The sequence below is a fragment of the Typopeltis vanoorti genome, chromosome 19 (genome assembly GCF_054136105.1).
Source record: "Typopeltis vanoorti isolate ZY-2024b chromosome 19, IOZ_Tvanoo_1.0, whole genome shotgun sequence".
Classification (NCBI taxonomy): Eukaryota; Metazoa; Arthropoda; class Arachnida; order Uropygi; family Thelyphonidae; genus Typopeltis; species Typopeltis vanoorti.
The window spans coordinates 37,652,107-37,676,662 of NC_143567.1; the positions used below are offsets into that span (position 1 = coordinate 37,652,107).

The window sequence follows — 24,556 nt, forward strand, 5'->3', positions numbered from 1 at the left end:
GAACTCGGCAGGAATAAAAGTCATAGGGGACCTCCTAACCCAGACCCTAAAGTGGAAAACATTCACAATCCTATCAATGAAGAACCCAAAAACTGAAAAGCAATATCAACAGATGCAAGCTGCTATTATAAAAGCCTATCCAGATATTGCTGCACCTCAGGAAATCCGTATTCCTTCTAGAAACTGCTCAGGGCCAATATTTCATCTTGTATCATATGAAGCCTCACTTCCAATTCTTCCCTCCAACTACAAGAATATATACCACTTCCTCATGTCAGTGCCTCCAACTATGCCCTGCGTGTATTCATCTTTACAAGGCTACACATGCCACTCAGTTTTCAGTGGGATCTTCGATATAAATCGAAGTATGCCAAACCAGATTCCGACATACAGTGGAGACTGGCATAACATCTTGCCAACTCCTTCTAAGCTCTACAAATTTCAGCTAAGAGAAATGGATCTGTGTCTATTCTGTGACATTTCAGGTACCTTGGAACACACATATCTAACCTGTCCCGCAAACAAAGTGATGATCACCTATGTCCTGAATACTGCCTCTAGCACCTGTAACCGCACACACAGCCTAGAAGACTAGTGGAATTTAGTCCACACAGAAGAAAACAGACACAGAATATGCAATTTCCTCTTCATCTTCACTAAAGCTGTCATCTACAGCTTCTAAAACACACAAGAATTAACCAGCACCCATCCATCACTGAAACTGCATAAACCCTTATGTATATCCTCCGTTGGAAACTAAAAAGCAAGCTTTCACTGGAACTCGAGTACTACAAAGAAACAAGAACTGTCGCGAAATTCATAGAGGAGTGAAATCCAACTGGTACCCTCTTCTGGATTGACGACGACAATACGTTTCATCTAAAAGATAACTAAGAATGAAACTGAACTGTAATGTTGAATTCATTTATTGCATTCTCTATTGTATATCCAAAAAGAAAATTTTTCTTTCTCTGTAATATGTATACAGTAGTATCTTGCTAATCCGAACAAATAAAAACAGTGGTCATTCGGATTAACGAATTCCCCCCCCCCCCCCCAAGAGACAACAAAACCAGCGTTTAAGACAAAAATAATCAGATTCTAATGGTAGATCAATTTAATTCTGTAAATAAATGAAGTAACTGATAGAAAAAAAGCTACTGTACTGTAATGTAAAACTTAAAAAATAACACAAGTTTATTTTAGTAAAAAAATTAGTTTGTATATATATCTGTATTGTTGATGATTCTGATTAAATAAAATTGCATAGTTCAATACATAACTTAATTTGCATAAAAAATATCACTTTCTTGTACACAACACAAAAAAAAAGTTTCACAAAATGACACACAAAAAACTTTTTTTTTATTTCACTGTAAAAATCACCGATTTTCTTTTGCTTCTTCGAAGCTAAATTTTTCCGAATGTTTCTTCTCGGAGCTGCATTAACAATAATATTTTGTGAAATGGAGTATCATTCTGCTTAACCAATTCGATATACATATTAAAACTGACAAAACTGCTTCTTCATGTTTTACTTTTTTTTCTTCGAGTTCTTTATCGTCATCCTCATCTTCTAATTCATTCTGTATTGTCATATTAATAATTTCAGCATCTGATTTGATTTCGAATTCAATTTCGGTTCTACCTGTAATCCATTCCTAATCTGTTTGTGAAATATCAACATCTGGATTTATATTTTTAACTAAATTATGCATGTTTTGAATTTCCTCTTTTTGTATATCACCGTAGTTATCTTTGTAAATTCTAGAAGGTCACAGTTTTTTTCATGACGCTCGATTTGCTTCAGTTTTGACACCTCCCAAGCAGCAGCAACTGAGAAGGCTACATCCTTCAAATTTATATTTTTTATTTATGTGGTAATGTCATAAAAGCAGGTGTTTACGATCTTTTAATTTAATGAATTATCTTATGTTCTGGTCCATTAGTTGCAACAATGGAGTACAGTTTGGAGGCAAAATAATAGTACACAAAATAATAATATATAATAAATATAATAAAAATAATAAATGAAACTTTTTTCTTGCAAACCGCAGTTCGGATTACTGGGGTGTTCGAACTAAAGAGGTTTGGATTAGCGAGATACCACTGTACTTATATGTAAACAGTCCTTGTTACCTATCATCCAATGTATATTTTAAGAAGTTAAATAAATAAATAAATAAAGTATATCATCATCATCAAATTCCTGCCATGTACCCTCAAGGAGTGTACAGGATATGATAGTACTACATGAAAAAAATTACATCATTACTAACTTCCTATCTACAATTTTCCTCCAAATCAGTCTGCTACTTGTCAAGACTCCAACATTACCATATCTTATATTTCTATCATCTAAGGCACTTTGTACCATATCAATCCACCTATATCTTGGTCTTCCTCTGAGTCGTTTTACTGGCAACTTGGCAGAGAACACTTGTTTTGCTAATCTTTCCTGGCTCATTCTGTTTAAGTGACCATACCACCTGAGATTAGCTCGGCTAACACATTCCTGGATGCTGACAATGTCAAGTTCTTTCCTAATATCCTCGTTTTTAATATGATATTGCTATTGATGCCATCTGTTCATGCCCTATAATCTTTCTCAGGACTCTCCTATCTGCGGTCTCTAGTCTTTGGTCAAGTGTTTTACTTCTGACCCAGCTCTCAGATCCATAAATTAAAACTGGTTTGAACACTGACTTGTATACAGCTAATTTAGTGTTCCGACTAATTTCTCTCTTATTCTATATGAATTTATTCGATTGAATTCCCACCATACCAGCTTTGCTGATTCTGTTGTCTATTTCTATATTTAATTTACCAACTTCAGTAAAAATCGTGCCTAAATAGTTGAAATGTTTTACTTATTCCACAGGTTCTCCATTCACAACACAGTTGACATTTTCAACAATTCTGCCTATTTTCATTGTCTTTGTCTTTTTATTGCTGACCTTCATACCATATCTATTACAACAGCTATTCAATTTAATCAGAGAATCTTGCAGACTAGTAGCAGATTTATTTAGACGTATAACATCATCCGCATAAAGCAACGAGCTGACATTAACATCTCCAATTTTGATATCATGTTTAATACCACTTTCCTTCATAATGTGATCCATATAGATAATGAATAACAGAGGGGATAATGTACATCCTTGTCTCACATCAGATTTAACATTAAACCATCTTCCTGTACTTCCTTCAATTCTAACTGCTGACTTACAACTCAAATAAAGACGAAGTATTGCTTGATATAATGCCCCATTGACACCATATAACTGCAGCGCATTGAATAGCTTCTCTCTTGGCACCTTGTCATATGCCTTTTCCAAATCGACAAAACTTAAATACAGGATCTTTGTTATATTCCCATGCTTTCTCGACTATTTGCCGTAAAGTGAAGATCTGATCCTGACAGCCTCTATTTGACCTGAATCCAGCTTGTTCTTCACCAAGCTTTTCTTCCACAATTCTTCTCAATCGTTTCTCAAGTATACTTGCATAGATCTTGCCAGGAACACTCAGTAGGGAAATACCTCTGTAATTCTCACATGAAGTTTTATTTCCCTTTTTATATATGGGTACTATGAGAGCTCTACTCCAATCATCAGGAATTCATCCCTCTGTTCTGGCTTTCTGAACTATGCAGTGCAGCCACTGTAAGACTTTTATACCACCATACTTCGAAATTTCTGGTCAAATATCATCTTCTCCTGCTGCCTTTCCACATTTCAAGCCTCTGATGGCTTTTACTACTTGAAGTATGGATATCTATTCCTGACTGCATGCCTGGTCAGTGTTTATTACCACTGTGCTGTCATCACTGCTTGTTTCGTTTAGCAGATTTTCAAAGTAATTACTCCATACTTCAAAGATATCTTTTTCTCCCATTTTCATTTTTCATGTCACCTTTATCATCTCTAACTCCTTTTACAGCACTCTTCCCTCCATTCCTAAGCTTCTTCAACTACCTTCAGAATATTTTGCCACCTTCTTGATATTTATTTTCTATATTCTTGCCAAAGTCCTCCCATGACTTTTATTTAGCTAGTTTTACACAGTGTTTAGCATTCTTGCATTTGTCTCTGTATTCTCTAAGAGCCCAAGCTGACTTATTTGCCAGGAACTTTTGAAATGCTTTCTTCTTTTTCATGGAGTTCTCATTTTTCTGTATTTCCAGACAACTTCACCACATGCCTCTCTAGCTTAATCAATCAGGGATTTCTTCAAGGCTTGCCACTGAATTTCCAAGGTTTGATTCCTGTTCTCAAACTCTTTCATTTTTTTTTTCAATAAACTTTGTGTATTTTAGTCTACAGTTCACATCTGAGAGCTGCTCAACTTTTATTCGCTAAAACTTTCTTACATGTTATTCTTGTCAATATGAAATTCAATTTCATCCTGCTCAAGACTAAATAGTGATCACTTCCAATTTGAAATCCTCTGTACACTCTGGTGTCCTGCACCAGGGAGAAAACATCACCATCAACAATAACATAGTCAATGAGACTTTTCTTATTTCTTGCCTCTTCTCTCCATGTGAATTTGTGCACATTTTTATGTTGGAACATGGTGTTAGTAATAACCAGTCCATGTCCTGAGCAGAAATCCAACATGTATTTGCCATTATTATTAGCTTTGCTCTTTTCTCCAAATTTTCCGAAAATATTTTTGTATGTTTGCCAATCATTTCCTACTGTGCTATTTAGATCCCCAACAAGGGCCAACTTTTCCTTTTTCATTGTGTCAGTTGCTTTTTCTAAAGCCTCAAAAAATTCCTCCACTTCTACCTTAGTAGAACCTTCTGTGGGACCATAGGCACAAATAAGTCTCATTGTCCAGTTCCCCATTCTCATATTTGCCCACATTACTCTACTTCAGACTGACTGCCATTCAAGAAGATGAGCCTCGTATTTTGTGTTGAATACTAGTATTCTGATAAACACATAGAACAAAAATGATATTAAAGCAACTGATATAACTAGAAAAAACATATCAGCATATAAGAACATACAGTAGGCGAACACATTAATCCAAACACATTTTAAAGGAAAATTTTAATTTCGCAAGAAAATAAGTACAAAAATTTACCTAATAATTAATATGTGCTTCTCTGTTCATAATAAGTTCATTAATTTGCTTAGGCACGGATGCTACTAATGTAGAACACATTTTCTTATTTTTGCATCTTGAAACCATACTTTTATAATGGATTATATCCTGTGAATCACAATTTAATCTTCAAGTCTCTTTTTCAATATGGCCCACAACTTTTCTATTGGGTTAATGTCAGGAGAGTTACCTGGCTACTGAAGCAATTGGATGTTGTGATTTTTGAGGAACTCTTTCACTTTTTTGAAGTATGGCATGGAGTGAGATCCTGTCGGAAGATAAGTTCTTTATCTTTCTGGATATGTGGAACCATTCTTTTCTCCACTATTTTTATGTATCGCTCACTTTTCATCATACCGTCAACAGACACAATTAATGCTGGACCGTCATGTGTAAACAACCCCAGAACATCTTTTTAGTTGGGTGTTTAGGAGCTTGTTGAAGGTGGGCAGGAGAATTCTTCTCAGCTGCTGATTTGTGAACATAGGGTACTCTCTTTCCTTGGACAAGGAAATGACTCTCATCTGAGAATATGACCTTCTTCCACTTCTCAACAGTCCAATCTTTGTACACTTTTTCCCACTGGAGCCTCTTTTTCTACATACTTTTTCTACAACTATAGCTTTTGTCTATAGTTTTTTTTTTTTTTTTGGTCTATGAGCAGTCTTCCCTGCTTCCAACAATATTCAGACTGTCATGTTAGAAACATAAATCCAATTAGCTGTCAAGTCTCTATTTAAGTCTACAGCAGACAATCTTGGATTCATTTTTCTTTTCTTAACTAATAAACGATCTTGATAAGTTTAGTTTTCCTTTCTGTCAGGAGAAAAGGTATATCTGTCTCCCTAAACCTGTGTAAAATTGCATTAACAGTACCAAAACTAACATCACTCTCATTGGCAATTTGTTTTTGAATTATGGATGTTTGCTGAAGAAGAGTATATATTTTTGAATGCTTGGAGATGTATCCATTTTATAGCTAGACAAAATGAATAAAACACTACGAATGTCAACTTTATTTACATTATTAAAAAAAAGCAACACTTTTAATAAATATGCAGCACTCACTCAAAATAGTGAACTAAAACTTAAACCAAACTCAAAATTATTGTTAACTGGAACAAAAACCAAACCAAAACCTTGATGGAAATCAGCTTGTTTGGATTAATTTGTTCACTATGTAAATTACCTTCATAACTCTGCTAGCAGTATGTTCTTTCTTGTGGTTATATCAGTTGATATCATTTGTTGTAGATGTTTATCAGAACTTTCCAGCCCCCCCCCCCCAAATACATCAAATGCATCTCAACAGTCCTGTTGTCTTGTCAAGTCATCCCTGCCTTACCGTGGTAGTTGCCTGTTTCCACAAATAGTGCTCTGGTGAGGAAAGTATTGCCACCTTAAATGGATGTTTTCCCTAGATGTGAGGAAATGCCAACCAGACCTCTAGTTGTCTTTCATCACCCAGTGAAACACCACCACTACCCTACATTTTTGGTGGTGTGAAGTGGCTTCTGCCATGTTTCATCCCCAGAGTAGGACTTCTGGTTTCTGTCCCCCCCTTTCTTCTCACAGCAGTTTGGTGACGTGATGGCCTTATCAGACACATCGTTCACCATTATAATTTTCAATTAGGGAGGCAGTTTCTACTCCATTTTGAAGGTACAGTAATAAAACTGTTTTCTTCATGCTGGCCAGCAGATAGTGCATAGGACCAACCTTGATGGTAACACATCTGTTGGAGGCCTCCCAATCAGTTAGCAAATAATCTTGCTGCCGCTTATCTTGCTGGGTCGTGTACACGGAACACTGTCCAAGGTGTGAGTTATGTACTTAAGTCCTTCACTCTGGCTACATGCCCCTTCTTTTTGTTTTCTGAATCAGCCATCCTACACATGAAAGTCAATCATAAAAATAGAGTTTTAACTGCAGATAAAAAAAAATCTATAAAAAAATAACAAAAAAATTTAAATATTAAAAAAAAAAATTAGAACAAATAAAAATATGCCCCAACTACACAAAATAAGAAACACCTTCATATTCATTTTACCAACATTCGAGGCATTAATACAAATATTAGTAATATACACCACCACCACTTACAGACATCAAAACTTGATCTCTTTTTCCTAAAAGATTCTAAGTTGGCATTCTCCACAACCACAGTACACCTCAACTATCCCAGCTCCATCCTACATGATGAATTTCACAAAAAGGGTGAAACACATGCTTTTGTGAAATCTGATATCCACTTTTCGATCTGCTCTGGTTCAAGATTTCCTTACCTCACTTTAGAGCCTTCATTTGCTGCCTTTACTGCTCCCCTAACTCTGACAATCCTGCTGTCCTTTTTTAACTACTCATCACTAAAAATTGATTTCTTACAAACTAATTACCCAAATTATGAGATTGTCCTACTTGGGGACTTTGACATCCATAACAAAAACTGGCTCTCCTACTCCAACTTCACAGATCAAGCTGGTATGGTAGGGAAGCTGAATCATTTGCCATCAGTCATGACTTAACATAAATAGTCAATCTATCGACCAGAATAGCAGACAATCCTTATCATTCTACCAATGTTCTTGACCTTTTATTGACCAATTCTCCCTCGGAATATACCGTGGATATCTGCTCTCCTCTTGGCAACTCTGACCACAATCTTATTCAAGTCTCCTTCTGTTACGGTTTGTTCTCTGTCCAATCAATCTCAGCCTCGTACCCTATGGCACCATAACTGCCAACTGAGATGACCTTCAGAATTTTTATGCTGCTTTTCCATGGTCAAATTACTGCTTTGATCTCATGCTTTTAAGCTCATGATCCAAACACCTGCACTAAACTAGTAACCAAAATAATCCTCAATGGAATGAGCCTTCATCCCCCCCCACCACCACACACACACACCTATATCCAAGCCCTGGTTCTCAAAATATGTGAATCCTAGCAACAATATTGTCTTCCTTGGTGACTTATCTGATCTGATTTTTTGTTTCAGTCATTTCTGACCATAGGCAACTTTGTTGGCATTGCCCACAAAGTATTCCTGGTGCGATTTTTACAGGGTAGTTCACCAGTGCTTTCCCCAACCCCCCTATTTTATCCAGACTCAGGACCGGCATATGGCTGGGAAACATATTCATCACTGTAATCCACGTGTGTTCACGGGGCTGGTTTGTCTGTTCTGGGGAACAAAAAACCCCAACCTCTGTATGAGACTGGATAACTCACCTTTAGTCGAAAGAGACCAGATAAAGTTCCTCACGTCAATGACAAGAATCGAACCCAGGTCTTTCTGACCAAAGGGCTTCAGACTGAGCTATGGAGGCTCTTGGGAACTTAAATGTCCAGAATTCTAATTGACTTCTCTCTTTAAATATCACTGGCCAAGCTGAAAAGAAAGCAGAGGTATATGCTGTGGATGATGATTTAAAAGAAATCATTCATCTCCACTCATCCAACACTCTCCTTTCAGGTATACTGTTGAGGTAAATGTCCCTATTGGTAATTCAGAAAACAATCTCATCCATCAATTCCATCATCCAAATTTCATCTCTTGAAGAAACCCTCCACAACTTTGAGTAATTTAGCACTATGACAACGGCAAGTGGGAAAATCTGTGACTTTTACTTCTCCTTTTCTTCAGACTATTGTTTCTGTTCTTCAGATGCAGATGTGTTGGAATGCAGTTCAAGCCATGATTCTTCAAAAGTGTGTCAGGGTAGTCCAAGAAAAGAAAACAGCTTATCTGATGTGGCTTGATACAATGACAAATCGCTTCCACCTTTACCTGGAACACTGCACTTCATGCCTCCTGTAGCCTTCTCCCAGAAAGACAGAGGAATCTAGAATAACCTGTATACCAAAACAGCACTTCTAGTCCTTATGGAATTCCACCAGCTATGCTCAACAGATCAGCTCCAAAACTTAAATCTGTTATTTATCATCTTGACGCTATATCAAATTCAGCTGTCATCTGCCCAGAATGAAAGCAAGCCCACATACAGCCAGTCACTCCCCCCCCCCCCCAACACACACACACAAAAAAATGGGGGCTAAGTGTCAATCTTTAACTATCAACATACTATAACCTCATTGTTGTCCAAAGTAATGGTGAAAATCATCAACTCAACTTCTTTGCGATCTGAAGTATGCCAACTAATGAATAACCATCGATATGGATTTTGCCAATAAGATCCACACCAAATCTCCTCTGGATATTTGCTAGGAAAAGTTTGAAGAAACCTTTACTATCATACTTGACATTTCTAAAGCATTTGGTATGGTTTGGTATCAAGATGGCTTCTCACCAACTACCGTTTTATGGTCTGCCCTTGGAACTGGATTTCCAGTTTTCTCTTCGGTTGGTCACTATATGTAATGATGAAAGCAGTTTTCATTTCAGATTTTCTTTTTAATGCAGATGTTCATAAGGGCTCTGATATTTCACACACCCTCTTCCTTTTATATAAATGATCTGATCTCACTAACTTCAAATCCTATTCGCAATACTGCTTATGACAGTACTCTCCACTCATCATACTCATATGACAAAACGTGTAGTGCTCAAATATCTCAAGCCTTCAAAGATAAACTCCTACAAGTGCCCAATTACTATGTACAAATCTCAAAATTCACCCAACCCTGAAATACTGCTCTCACATTTGTAGTGGGTGATAAATTCTTGCTGCAGTTTAGAAGAAACCACACTTGTTGATTGATGACTCCTCTCTCTCTCACATACTCTCTTCAGCCACTGTGTCATAAATGACTATACATAATAAATAACGGAAAAACTCACGTAGAAATATTATTTAATGGTATAATTTTCGCCTGTGTGTCACAGGCATCTTCAGTACAATTAGGCACAAAAATTAAACACTAACTGACAATTCCAAAAAGCGCCACCTAAGTAGCTGGTGTAAGATAACTAAAAAGGTCACTAACTTTCCTAAAAAAAAAAAAAAAAAAAAAAAAAAAAAAAATTTAATACAATAAAAAGTTAGGAAAGATTAGCTGATTTGTAAAGTACTATCTCCCATAAAGGGGATAGACGTAAGCCGTCGGATCTGTTTAAGTTAGGAGAATGAAGTAGAGTTTCACATGCTTCTTTATAAAGGCGTTCCATGAGAAACTGACTTTTGTGAAGAACTCTTGTCTTTCTCCAATGAACTCTGTGTCTAGTGAAGATGGCATGTTCTGCAAGTCCAGACTTTTCAGGTTTAAAGTATTCAATATAAGATTGGTGTTCTTCTAGCCGAATGGAGGCAGATCTTCCCGTTTGTCCGAAATAACATAATCCACAAGAGCACGGAATCTGGTAGACACCTGGATGATTAAGATGTGGAAGCTTGTCCTTTGGAGAAGCGAGAAAGGTTTCATGCCACCTTTATCATCTTTGATTCCTTTTACAGTACTCTTTCCACCACTTCTAAGATTCTTCAATAGCCTGTAGAACATTTTGCCATCTTCCTGATATTTATAAAGAAGCATGTGAAACTCTACTTCATTCTCCTAACTTAAACAGATCCGACGGCTTACGTCTATCCCCTTTATGGGAGATAGTACTTTACAAATCAGCTAATCTTTCCTAACTTTTTATTGTATTAAATTTTTTTTTTTTTTTTTTTTTTTTTTTTTAGGAAAGTTATTGACCTTTTTAGTTATCTTACACCAGCTACTTAGGTGGCGCTTTTTGGAATTGTCAGTTAGTGTTTAATTTTTGTGCCTAATTGTACTGAAGATGCCTGTGACACACAGGCGAAAATTATACCATTAAATAATATTTCTACGTGAGTTTTTCCGTTATTTATTATGTGTAGTTATGTCTACTCATGGTTTACCTCTTTTAAAACTTATTGTGTCATAAATGGTCAGTTTCTATATTGTGTTTCCTCTATAAATTTTAACCTATGGATCCAAAAGCTAGGTTCATCTGTGGTCTTTAATCTTTAATTAGAGACCACAGATATGAAAATACTGAGAAAAATTAGGGGAGTGAACAGATGGCTTCAACAGAAGAATCATACTAAAAATGAAGATATTAGGAAGGATCACTTGACACTGTTAACATTCAGTATTAACATCGGTTAGCATTCGCTAACTAAAATATATGCCAGATAACACATTCATTTCAATATGAAGTTAGTAACAATGTAAACTCGAACAATACTGTAACAATATTGGACATATTTGGCTTCTCTGACTAACATCAAATCCTATCAATTGCAAAAACTAGGGATAGAATTTCCATAGGCATGAATGCCACAGCCTTTTAGAACAATGTCATTCAGCTAGAAAGCAAGGCTGATGAATGGCAGAGAGAGAGAGAGAGGCTATATTTTTACTTCATCAACCTTTGTAACCGAAATGTATATTGGAAATATGTAGATAGATAATTTTATGGTTTTAATGGTGCAAAGACAGCAAAGGTCATACTATGCCATACCAAGGTATGACAATTACAAACATTCATGCCTGCAGCAGAATTTGAACCTGCAACCTGTTGTTGGTTGGAGAGTGGGTACACTAACTACTCGGGAAAACGACAGACAGATAGTTATATAAGCAGGTAGACTTTGCTGATTCATGAGAAAGTCATTAACAGTTTATAAGGCAGAACACTGGAATAAGATGATAACATTTATTTTAATTAACAACACAACATTTCATCTTAATTGCACAGAATTTCTTCAGGTGAAAACATACAAACTAGTATACAAAACAGTAAAGACTAACAAAAGTGACAAGTCTTTCAAAGTAATTACTCCAGACATCTAGGATATCCTTATTGTCAGCTTTCATGCCACCTTTATCATCTTTGATTCCTTTTACAGTACTCTTTCCACCACTTCTAAGATTCTTCAATAGCCTGTAGAACATTTTGCCATCTTCCTGATATTTATTTTCTATACTCTTTTTCCAAAGTCTTCCCATGACTTTTGTTTAGCCACTTTTACACATATCTTAGCTCTCTTACATTTTCTTTGTATTCTTTTAGGACATCTACTGACTTATTTGCTAGGAACTTTTCGTATACTTTCTTTTTTTCTTCCAGGACTGCTTCTTTAACTTCTTGTGTCCATCATGGTGTACTTATATTTCTATCCTTGCAGACAACTTCACCACACACCTCCCTAGCCTGGCTGAATCGATCAATGTCTTTTTCAGAGTTTGCCATTGGGGCTCCAAGGTTGGGCTCTTGTTTTTAATTAGACAGAGAGCTGATCGGAGCTTCTGACATCATGCCCAATCCTCATCTTCATGTGATAAGCTCCATTACTAGGTATCTACTGGGTACTGAATGAATGAGGATGGGCCGGCAATTTGGAACTTAGTCGACACCAAATTGTTCTCTCTATTAGCTTAATTGCAAATGCATAGATCTAATGTTTAGGATCTAATTATATACAGGTAGTTCTCACTTTATGAATTTTTTGGAACGGAATTCTTATTTTAAATCGTGCGTGGAGGCAATTAGGGACATGTATGGGGAATTACGCAGGCAGTATGTAATGACATAATGATCAGTTATGAACTAGCCTCAGTTACTCATGAGCCTTGGCGATGCAAGTGTGTTATTCATATTTTTCTTCAACTACACCTGATTTTTTATTTAGTTTGCTTTTAACTATAACTCTTTCACTTTTCCAACAATGTCAAAAAGAAGCAACTGTGCAAAACGAGAAAATGAGCAAAAGAAACAAAGAAAAGCAATTACGTTAGAGAAAAAAATATGAAATTATTGCAACATTTAAAGCACATTATCTTGAAGAGACTTTTGAAATGTTAATAGAAGCAACTAATAAAGATGGAAACTTTTCTATCAAAGAGTTTTGGAAGAGATTCAATAGAATCTTGTTTAGACACAATTCGGGTAATGCAGGCGCAATTCTCATTTTAGGTGCAATTCGGGTAATGCAGAGTGCCTTGCATAACGTTTCTGAAAAAACTATGAAAGGAGTATAGCATAAACTTTTTCCTCAGTTTAATGATAATTTCAAAGGCTTTGAAGACCCAACAAAGATTGTGAATTCTGAAACTCAAGCAATCTTAGCTATGGCTAACCAGTTGCAAATAGAAGTTTCAGAAGGTGATGTTAATGAGCTGCTTCGATCTCACACTATGTAACTCTGACCCAATGATCTCCTTGAATTAGAGGGACAAGAAAGAAATGAAGAAGAAGACAAAGAAGATGACAAATATGAAGCTCCAACTCAGATTTTCACTTTAAAAGACCTAGAAGTATATAAACTTCTCAAAAAAGCTCAAGAAATCTTTAAATCACAAGATTCAGATTTTGAAAGATTTGGCAAATTTTCCCATGAAATGAATAATGCTTCTGCTTGCTATTGAGCTATTCTAAATGAAAAGAAGCAAGTCAATGAAGACACTTGAGGCCTTCTTTGGAAAAAAAGATGCACTGAAGCTTCCTAATATACCTTCTACTACCTCAATGGCTGCCGATTCACCCAGTGATATAGAAATGAGCTCATTTTTTTTTTCAAAGAATCTTTTTTAATTTAAAATTTTTCTTATCTTATTTTTTTAAATATGTAAATCTTTGGTCAGTAAGTCTTTTCTTATCATTTAATATATTATATTTTATATATTCCTTCTTATGAATAAAACTCTCGCTTATAGCATTATTTCTAAGGCAAATAAACTCCCGCTTTACGAATGGTCGCCAGGAACCATATACATATGTTACCGCTAAAGCTCGAAAGCCGTTAATGTGCACATTACCCTAATCTGCAGATTAACTGATTTGCACCATTAACTTGCGGAATCAAGAGTTTTCTGCATTTTACCTAGGTAATGTGCACATTAACGGCTTCCGTATCATTAAAGTTCAAAAGTTTGTTTCTCTCATTTCCTTTCCCTACTCCTCCCCCCCTCTCCCTCCACTTTTAGTTTGGTTTTTTAATAAGTAAACATAATTTTATCATATGTTTTGCAAATTCATTTGCTTAATGGTAATAATATTTTAAACCATTTGATTCTTTGTATTATAGTTTTTTAATTGATTGATGATTGATTCTATCAACTAATTTGTGATTGTTTGATTGGATTAACTTGATTCTTTAGATATCGAAAAATAAATAAATAACATTATGTTAATTTAAGCATACAGAAACGTTGCTGTTGTTCCAGCAAACATCTTATTTTCACTTTAACAAGTGCCTAGTAGGTAATGTGCAGATCATCTAGGTAATTTGTCATTTCTCAAATTACCTAGGTAATTTGAGAAATGCTTGGCATTTCTCAAATTATTTTATGCTTGGCAAATGCCTTTTGGTTAACCAAACTGAATATCTACCAACTCTCCAATGAAGGGTGTGGGTTTGAATCCTACTGTGGTATGGGATCTTTTTTATGTCATTATGTGGTAGACTATTTTCCATCACTGAATGTGAGCCCATCACCCTGCTTAATGTATTCCTTAAATGGGTTGAAAAAAGTTCCCTGTTTCATTTGTATAGCAGAGGAGCCTTATATTTAAACCTTAGCATGTCCATGATATAAAATGTATAAAAGACATATATACCCTTTCAGGGATGGGATTCATATCAATATGTGCCCCCCCCCCCCCCCCCCCCCACACACACACACAACACACACAGGCCAAGTTGGCTTAAACTCTTCATTTCTGATATAGGCAAAATATAAACATCATCATCATAAAATTCCTGCCATGTATGCATTATTAATAGATTTCAGTGAATAAATATTAAATTCTCATACTTACCTCAAATAAAGAAATGGATGTGTATTTTTAGGAAGATATGGTCTATATACAGAATCAATAGCTTTTCTTAGTGAAGAACTTTCAACAAGGCGATCTGGTTGGGGAAATAAAAATATCAACATTAATTGCTAATTATACAGTATGATCACAAGTAAATAAATTCATCAGCCAAGAAGACATTTTAAGAAACTGTGAAGTGTGTAGTGTTAATTTTTTATACCTTAACTGAAACATATATAAAACTTAACAAGCAAAGTTTTTAATAATTACACTTAGCAAAACCAACCAACCAAAAAAAAAAAAAAGTTTTAAAATCATGATGACTATTTTTTTTTTTTTGGAAGAGATATATTGGAAGAGAATTGAGGAAAAATTCATGTAGAATGATTCATCTTAAACAGATTATGAAATGAAATTAACCATGCATGTAGTAAATAAAATTATATGATGTTAATAGTTATTCCGAAACACATTCAAATCTATAATAGTGGTAATATTTGACATTAGATATTACTGGGACATTATAACACAGACTAATATTAACTACAGTAAATTTAATTAATACTTTCAATATTTCAACACAGTCAAATTGTCATCATCAGAAGGAACATAATACAATATCATATGTACAAGCAGGCACTACTGAGTAATGATGCTAAAGATGGCAACCAACAATGAGCCTAAAGTCCTAAATAATACCTCCAAGTGAAATATATAGTGGGTGTCCTTAACTGTTGGCTGAAGTACAGAGAAGAACTTTGGCACAAAAACTACAAAGGTCATACTATGCTATACTAAGGTTACAACTATACATAAACAGTTAAGGTAATTTGTAAACAATATGCCTGTACAAAAATTAGGTTCCACAAAGCAGCACCTACATATAAACAGAACTGCTGCTGGGAGCACAGCAACAATAAGGTTAAAGGTCACAGTAGCACAGAAATTGTCAACTATACAAGTTAATAAACAAAATGTGTATACAAAACACCAAGCCAAGGAATACAGTATCTACATATAGTTAAAATTATAACAAATGTTTTTACAGCCATACATAAATAGGCAAAAATGAATTATTACACAACATACATGCATAAAAATAAAACTTGGCAATGTGGTATCTACATATAAACAAATTTACAAGAAGGTTACACAAATATACAAGGTGTCCTACAGCAATACATAATTAGTCAAAAAATAAATTAGTAAATAATATGTATGTATAAAAGTTAAGTTAAGCAATGCAGTATCTACATATAAACAAAATTACTGTAGCATTTAAGGTAGTACATAAATAGACAACAATACAAGTTAATAAACAAAATGCATCTACAAAACCAAGCCAAGGAATGCGATATCTACATATAGATAAGATTATAACAAATGCTATCAGCAATACATAAAGAAGTCAAAGAGGAATTATTATACAATATGTATACATAAAAATTAAGTTTAAGAGTGTGGTATTAGCAAAATTATAACAAGGTTACACAAATATACATGACTGGTCAGAAATTAAACTAATGAATAATATATACATTAGTACTTAACTCCTGCACATAAGTACTAATGTATATATTATTCATTATATATACATTAGTATATATAATGAATAATTATATATACTAATATATATATATATATGTACATATATATAACATATTTTGTAATATATATATATGTACAAGCTAAGTGAAGCAATACAGTGTTTACATATAAACAAAATTACAGTCAAATCTGTTTGTATAAATTAATTCTTTGTAAAAAAATTAAAAACATCATGCAATCTGCCCGAGTCTGCTAGCCTTAGTGTATATGGCCTGGCCAGACAGGCAAAAATTTCATTCCCCTCTCATGCAAAGCGCTGGCACTCCACCAGAATATGACAAATAGCAAGGTGTGCATTGCATTCCTCACACATGGGAGGGTCATCAGCCCTCAGAAAATAAGAATGTGTAAGATTACTGTAACCTATGTGGAGCCTAGGGAGAACAACTTCCTCTCTTCTCTTTATTCATTGACTAGAACACTAATGCTTAATTTCAGGCTTAATGTCATATAATTTGTTTGTTAATGCTTCCTGCCATTGAGCAATTAGCTTTGATCCCATAAACTGTCTGTAGTCTGTATATGGCACTGTCAAACAGTACACAGAGAAAGCATGAGCTGATCCAGCAGCTGCAAATCCCCCAATTCCAATGTAGCTGGGAATCCAGTACAACTGAACACCCAAAATTAAGGACTTTCATTTTGTGAAACAGGTGCAACACCTCATAAACCATTGGATGTGAAATACACATGGGAGAGGAGAAAGCCTGTAAAGAGCTCAATGAGTCTGTACAAATTATACACCTTTGGTAGCAGCTCTCTTTTATATGAAGAAGTGCAAGCTGAATGGCATGCAACTCTGCTGCACAATTACTGCAATCAGGTGGGATCTGGTTGGAGATAATAATGTCAGGAAACGCAGCACAGCCAACAGAGGTATTAGTTCTTGAACCATCAGTATAGATAGGCAAGTAATCAGAGTGTGCTGCTTTATTTCCTGACATTATTATCTCCAACCAGATCCCACCTGATTGCAGTAATTATACAGCAGAATTACATGCCATTCAGCTTCACTTGTTCATATAAAAGACAACTGCTACCAAAAGTGTATAATTTATACAGACTTATTGAGCTCTTTACAGGCTATCTTTATTCATATCCTCTCAACCCCAACTTTTTTGCACTGCATCACTCTGTCCTGACATAATAATTTCTTAACTTTTGTATCCATCTTCTAGTCCTTCCAAAACTTGCTCTTCAATCTCTCTCTCTCTCTCTCTCTCTGACTTACTAATTTTTTAGCCTTACTAATTTTATATGAAATATGTGATAGCAAACAACAGTTGCTCTAAATGTCCAACACCAAACACATTCACAAATGCAATCTATCAACTTTAAACTATTCCAACTTTCCTTCAAATTCACTGCATATATTCACAAATTGCATACCTTTTGCCCTGATACAATTCAGCCATCTTCTCAATCAGTATCACTGCTCTCCTTCTCAATTCACTATTATCATATTGCTAACTCCTTTCCCAATGACACTATTATCCTTCACCTCCAGCAAACAGCTTCTTCAAATCTCCTTCCAGCTTCCTTGTCTCACCATCAGTCATTTGTGCTGACCATTATCACTATTTCAGATGCCATTTTCTTCCTTCAATGCAAAGCATCAGATATTCTTTTCAATGTAGCACCTGGAAACATGTCTTATATACCTTGTTATTCACCTCACCTCTAATGAGTGAATCTCCATATAAAGCCACCCAATCATCCTTCGATACTTGCTTCTTCCAATTAACTTCCTTCTCATTCACATCAGCCAACTGCTTCTTTAGATGTCCAATTTCCTCTTCCATATGTTTAACTTCAACTTTATTTTCATCAACTTTTACCTAAGCTCATCATCAAATTCTTGACATAAACCTTCAAGGGGTGTACAAGATATTATGATAGTACTATGTGAAGAACTTACATCATTACTATTTTCCTATCAACAATTTTCCTCCAAATCAATCTGTTATCTGTCAAGACTTCAACATTATCAGATCTCATATTTCTATCTTTCTATCTTCTAAGGCACTTTTTACTGTGTCAATCCACCTATATCTTGCTCTTCCTCTGGGTCTTTTTCCTGCCAACCTGACCAAGAACATTTGCTTTGCTAATTTTTCCACTCCCATTCTATTTAAGTGCCCATACCACCTGAGCTTGGCTAACACATTCCTGGATGCTAACATTGCTGAGTTCTTTCCTAATATCCTCATTTTTAATATGATATTGCCATTGATTCCATTTGTTCATGCCCCCAATTTTTCTCAGGACTCTCACGTCTGCAGTCTCTAGTCTTTGGTCAAGTATATAGCTAATTTAGTGTTTCGACTAATTTCTCTCTTATTCCATATAAACTTATTCAATTGACTTCCTACCATTCCAGCTTTGTTTATTCTGTTGTTTATTTCTATATTTAATTTACCATCTTCACTAAAAATCGTGCCTAAGTAGCTGAAATGTTTTACTTGTTTAATAGGTTCTTCATTCAAAATGCAGTTGATTTTCTTCTGCCTATTTTCATTGTCTTTGTCTTGTTATTGCTGACCTTCATACCATATCTATTACAACAGTTATTCAATTTAGTCAGGGAATCTTGCAGACTTGTACTGGATTTATTTAAAAGTATAACATCATCTGCATAAAGTAAAGAGCAGAGATAAACATCTCCAATTTTGGTATTAGGTCAGAAGCCCTGGTGTTTAATACCTCTTTCTCATAATGTGATCAATATAGATAATGAATAACAGGGGAGATAATGTACATCCTTGTCTGACACCAGATTTAACATCAAACCATCTTCCTGTACTTCCTTTGTAAAATCATATATAACGGATTTTTATACAAAAATGCCTTATATACCGATTTTACTGGAAAACGAAATTCTATACAATATACTTGTGATTAATCAGCAAAATTTGTTATGTTTAGTAATATAGAAATAAATTTTTGTGAATGGTTAAATAGTGTAACCGCAAAAATTGAGTAAAAGAACAAAGAAAGTGTTGAATGTGAAATAATTTATGTCAAAAGAAAGTTCCAGACAAAGATATTTCCAGATGGATTATCTTATGACCTGGTGCAATTATAATCGCGAAGGTCAAATATGTACAGAGGTTTCCTACCTTACTGCAACGAAGGAAAAAGGTGGCGGGTGAAGATCCACGAAATACCCATGGGATTAAAATGTAGCAGAACCCAAGGTCAACTGAGCCAGATAAAACGGGATTGCTGAGAAAACGGGGGGGGGGGACACGACGAGAGTGGTTATGCTGACGCAGTCATGAGAGGGTTACGGTGAGGCAGATTACGCAATTACAATGTAAGTTACAAGGGTTACGGCAACGGAGGTCAAAGGTTACAGAGTCACAACGGAGTTTTGCTAATCGTCTTCAGGCGGAGCACACAGAAGGAGAGGCTGTTTTCGATGTGTGTGGCAGAATAAATTTGTCTTTGTTCAGTTTTGTGTCCAGGTTCGGGAAAGCTGTCCCGATTCAAGGTCGGAGTCCTGCGTTCCAGCAGATAAATGTCAGAAGTGTGAAACGACTAATTTGAGTTGTGTTTGAAGAAAGTAGTTACCAGATTTTCATGCCGCCAAGTTCCTGACATCCATAACAGTAAGAAGAGATCTCATAAATCCTGGAAAAAATTCCCATGTGCGTGGCCAAGATCAGAAAGTATCAGAGGAAAGAGAATTCGAGAATCTATGAGAGTGGACTTGACTACTATTTCAAAGTAATGTTTAAACGTGTGGACAGACTTATGTGTTCGTCGAACATGTTGTTTATTATTTTAACGGTATAATAGAACACAGAAACTAAGTAAATAATTAATTTATTAACTTGATGCTGATATTTCGCTGGTATTATAACCAGCATCTTCAGAGCACAAAAACACTGTTTGTCACAATACGCGAGACTAAAACAACATGGTGTACTTAAACAAAATTGTAGCAGCAACACAAAGACTAGAGTCCTGATTTTGGCACCCTCTATCTGAGAAAAAAAAAAAAAAAAAAAAAAAAAAAAAAACGCTATCATATATTACTAGAGTCCTAGAAAAGTGCTAGTTTTTTCTTAACTTGCCGAAGATCTGGGAGACAGTCATATTAAGAAAAAACTAGCACTTTTCTAGGACTCTAGTAATATATGATAGCGTTTTTTTTTTTGTTTTTTTTTCTTCTCAGATAGAGGGCACCAAAATCAGGACTCTAGTCTTTGTGTTGCTGCTACAATTTTGTTTAAGTACACCATGTTGTTTTAGTCTCACGTATTGTGACAAACAGTGTTTTTGTTTTTTGTGCTCTGAAGATGCTGGTTATAATACCAGCGAAATATCAGCATCAAGTTAATAAATTAATTATTTACTTAGTTTCTGTGTTCTATTATACCGTTAAAATAATAAACAACATCAAAGTAATGTTGTTTATGTTGTTTTTACCAGAGACAGAATTGTGACAGTGATTTGTCTGAAGTTTTCTTTGTATTAATAATTGAGGACTATAGGCATTAAGCTAATCTTCGAATTATCTTGTTCAGTTGTATGAGAGAAAACAGCATAATTTAAGGTGAAATATTTTGTGCTTAATATTGTTGGTATTAGCTATGCCTGCTTTTGTTTAGAATGGAAGAGTTGCTCTGTGTGTGATTAAGTGTTAACTAAAGAAATATCAAAGACACGTTGTTTTACAAGGATTGTTTACCTAAGAGGTTTAATTGTATTTGTATTCATGAGATGCCATTGAAGTATAGAGCCAGAGAATTAACTTGTAATTTTAGTAATAACCCTTTTGTACTTTCTTTGATTATGAATAAATTGTTTTCTTGTTTAAATAATTTGCCTGATTCTTGCTTACCAATGCACTGCTCATAAAATTCGAATCTGTGTGTCCTAGAGTTGAATAGCCACAACTGTAGTATAGAAGTTTTACGTTGCTAGATTTAGTATTAAGTAAGAGAGAAAGGTTCTGTGTTTTACTGAATGTTTTTCTTTGGAAGGATATTCATCTCCTATCCACGAGTTTTGGTGGCACAGCTAGAAATCAAATAAATTTCCAAAATTCAATTTAGAAAAGCGGCAGTTGTTCAGACAAAGAGATTAGTCTGAACAACTCCAGACAGAGGCAATTTCTTAGATCTGAGGTTTCGCACACGTGAACAATAATATTTGCAGCCTTGAGAATTAAGTTGAGTGAGAGGATTGAAGGTTACAAGATTAAATCAAGCAACGGATTATATGATCAGAAATACAACTGTATAAGTTAAGATTTAAGTTAAAATAAAGAGAGATTTTGAAGATAAGTTTTGAATAGTATAATATCGTAGATTTTACAAAGGTGCAGCAGACAACAAGGATTTAATAAAATAACTTAAAAATATCCTTATTTTAACACCTTCAATTCTAACTGCTGACTTACAACTCAAATAAAGACTAAGTATTGCTTGATATAATGCCCCATTGACACTGTAGTGTTTTGAATAGCTTTTCTCTTGGCATCTTGCCATATGCCTTTTACAGGTCTACAAAACTTAAATACAGATCTTTGTTATATTTCCACAATTTCTCAACTATTTGTCGTAAAGTGAAAATCTGATCCTGAGAGCCTCTATCTGGTTAATAAGAATACAATTTGGTTAGCTAAATCCCAAATTGCCAGCCCATCCTTGTTTTCATTCAGTATCCAAGTAGATACCTAACAGGATGCACCATGAGAAGGTGAGGACTGGACATTAGGTTAGAAGTCCTGGTTGGTTCTCCACATTCCTTTAAAGGCTATGTGGAGGTCTCCTCTCGGTTATACAGCTTTGACTCTTATGCACCCCTAAGCTCTTCCACCTTTTTTTATTTGATTACTTCTAGTGATGTTAATTTTTTAACTCCCCAAGTCTGCCATCGCACACTTCTCACACACCGTAATATTTTCCTTCTCATTTAAGAGCCCATAAATCTTTCACATTTTTTTTTTTGCCGGTTTTCAACCTTTGCCGGCAAAGGTTGGTCGATTGGTAGAGCCTCTGCTACTAATGGCTCAGTTAAGTAAGTTTGAGCGCGGTTAGTAGTTAGAAGGGGACCAATCGTTCGATGCTGTTGGCACACTCTCCCTCGATGAGTCTTTCAACTCCCCGGAGGTGTATAATAATAATAATAATAATAATAATACATATTACAAATTTCACAGTGCAAAATATCTACTGCAAAAAACTCAATCTCCAAATTGAAACCTTCTGCACTGCTGGTACGTGCTTCCTTACTGCCACCATTTCTGAAATGTCAACGATCATGTTAAGCCAAACAGCAGCAATCGAAGCCAGCAAAATTAAAATCACAATAGCACAGTCAAACACCTATATTCAGTCTGGCTATTTCAAAAGCTTTATTACAAAAAACTACACAATATAATTTTAAAAAAAAACTTTTCTTAGTACAGTTCAAATACAACATTACTGTGGATTGAAGACAGATGTAGAATGTTTTTTTTTACTAGTTACAAAGCAAGTTCTACTTGCCAGAAATTATATTCTTGTTCTATTCTTTATCCTACTGTAAGCAAAAAAAGTTTGCTCATTAAGAATCATCATGACTAGGCTATTTGTATATAGATGCTGTTATTTTCACATCAATTGCATCATTTCCTTTAGGATGTATATATTGCTATTCATTGTGGGAAGGGTCACCACCTGACCAGTTTTGACCTTTATGAGAGGTGCGAACAAGATCCAAAAAAATACCAAGGTTGAATTAATGCAGAAATCATATTTTCCATGTACAAGTAGCAAAAATGGTATATCACCTTATTATTAAAATATTCTAGATAAGATATTATTATTATTACGGGTATCTTCATGGAGTCAGTAGACTCATCGCGAGAGACCCAAACTAGCAAAACAATATCTGTCATATCTGTTCTTGAATTCATTTACAGATGAAGAGCTCACAACTAAGTCAGGCAATGAATTCCACTCATTCACCACCCTCCAGGCAAAAAACCTTGTTCTCACACCCTTGTTAACCACACTCTTCTTTAATTTCCAGGGATGACCTCTTGTTCTTTCATCACTATCAACACAGCTGAAACATTTCCCCTGCATCAATCCTATAAAAACCTTTCAGTAATTTAAATGTTTCTATCATATCCCCTCTTCTCTGCCTATCAACCAATCTCTGCAATCCACATGCTCTCAATCTATCAATGTAGGGAGCATTTTTTACATCACTCACCAACTTAGTCACTCTTCTCTGAACTCTCTCCACAGCCTCCTCATCTCCAAGGAATCCAGGTGACTAGACCTGAGCTCAGTAATCCAAATGTGGAAGTATCAATGCTTTATAAAGGGGAATAATAACCTCTTTATCTCTGGATGTCAGCGTGTTCCTCAACAACCAAGTAATTCTATGTGCAATCTTGGACACCTTAGCAATGTGTCCCCTGAACTTCAAGATAGATGTAGGAAGTTTTTTTTAACTAGGTTGCAAAGAAAATTATACTTGCTAAAAAAAAAATATTCTTCTTTCATTCTTATCCAAAGTGCATGCAAACAAAGTCGACATGCACTTTGGATGCATATCTTCTATCTTGGATAAGTATCTCCCATATGAAGAGCTTCATAACTAGACTATTTAGCTATTGATGCCCATATATACAATTGCCCATATATAAAAGTAACTAGTTGCGAAAATACTTCCCGAGTAAACTTTGTTTGCTTACATTTGGGTAAAGAATTAAACAATATAATTTCCTGACAAGTATAATTTATACACTTTTCCTCATGACATTAGCGACATTACAACTATTGGTTCTTCGGCATTCAAAGTATTAGCTTTTCTCTTTCACTTAAGGCATTACTTTACGTATGATGCTATTAACTCTATATAAATTACAGATCTGCCAAACCAATGAATACTATTCTCACATCAGGGGTAGTGTCTCTTAGAGCTTCTTAAATATACTTGACTCAATTGAGAGCATTTAAGATGATTAATGACTATTTCTCACCAATTCATTCCACCCACTCTCAAAGAAACCTAAAATTTTCATGAAGCTAATTTTTTTTTTATTTCTTCCATATTTTGTTTACAAGTTTTGAA

At 35.1% G+C, this 24,556-nt stretch overlaps 1 protein-coding gene across 2 annotated transcripts in view; it reads right to left on the bottom strand.

Annotated features, from left to right (window-relative positions):
* The window catches only part of Mlh1 (DNA mismatch repair ATPase Mlh1), a 426,615-nt gene that overhangs the window by 142,978 nt on the left and 259,081 nt on the right, over nucleotides 1–24,556 (bottom strand). For both annotated transcript variants that reach the window (XM_090408883.1, XM_090408882.1), the window contains exon 9: nucleotides 14,870–14,963. In XM_090408883.1, the coding sequence (XP_090265009.1) occupies nucleotides 14,870–14,963 (94 nt within the window). The remainder of the gene's footprint in view (nucleotides 1–14,869; nucleotides 14,964–24,556) is intronic.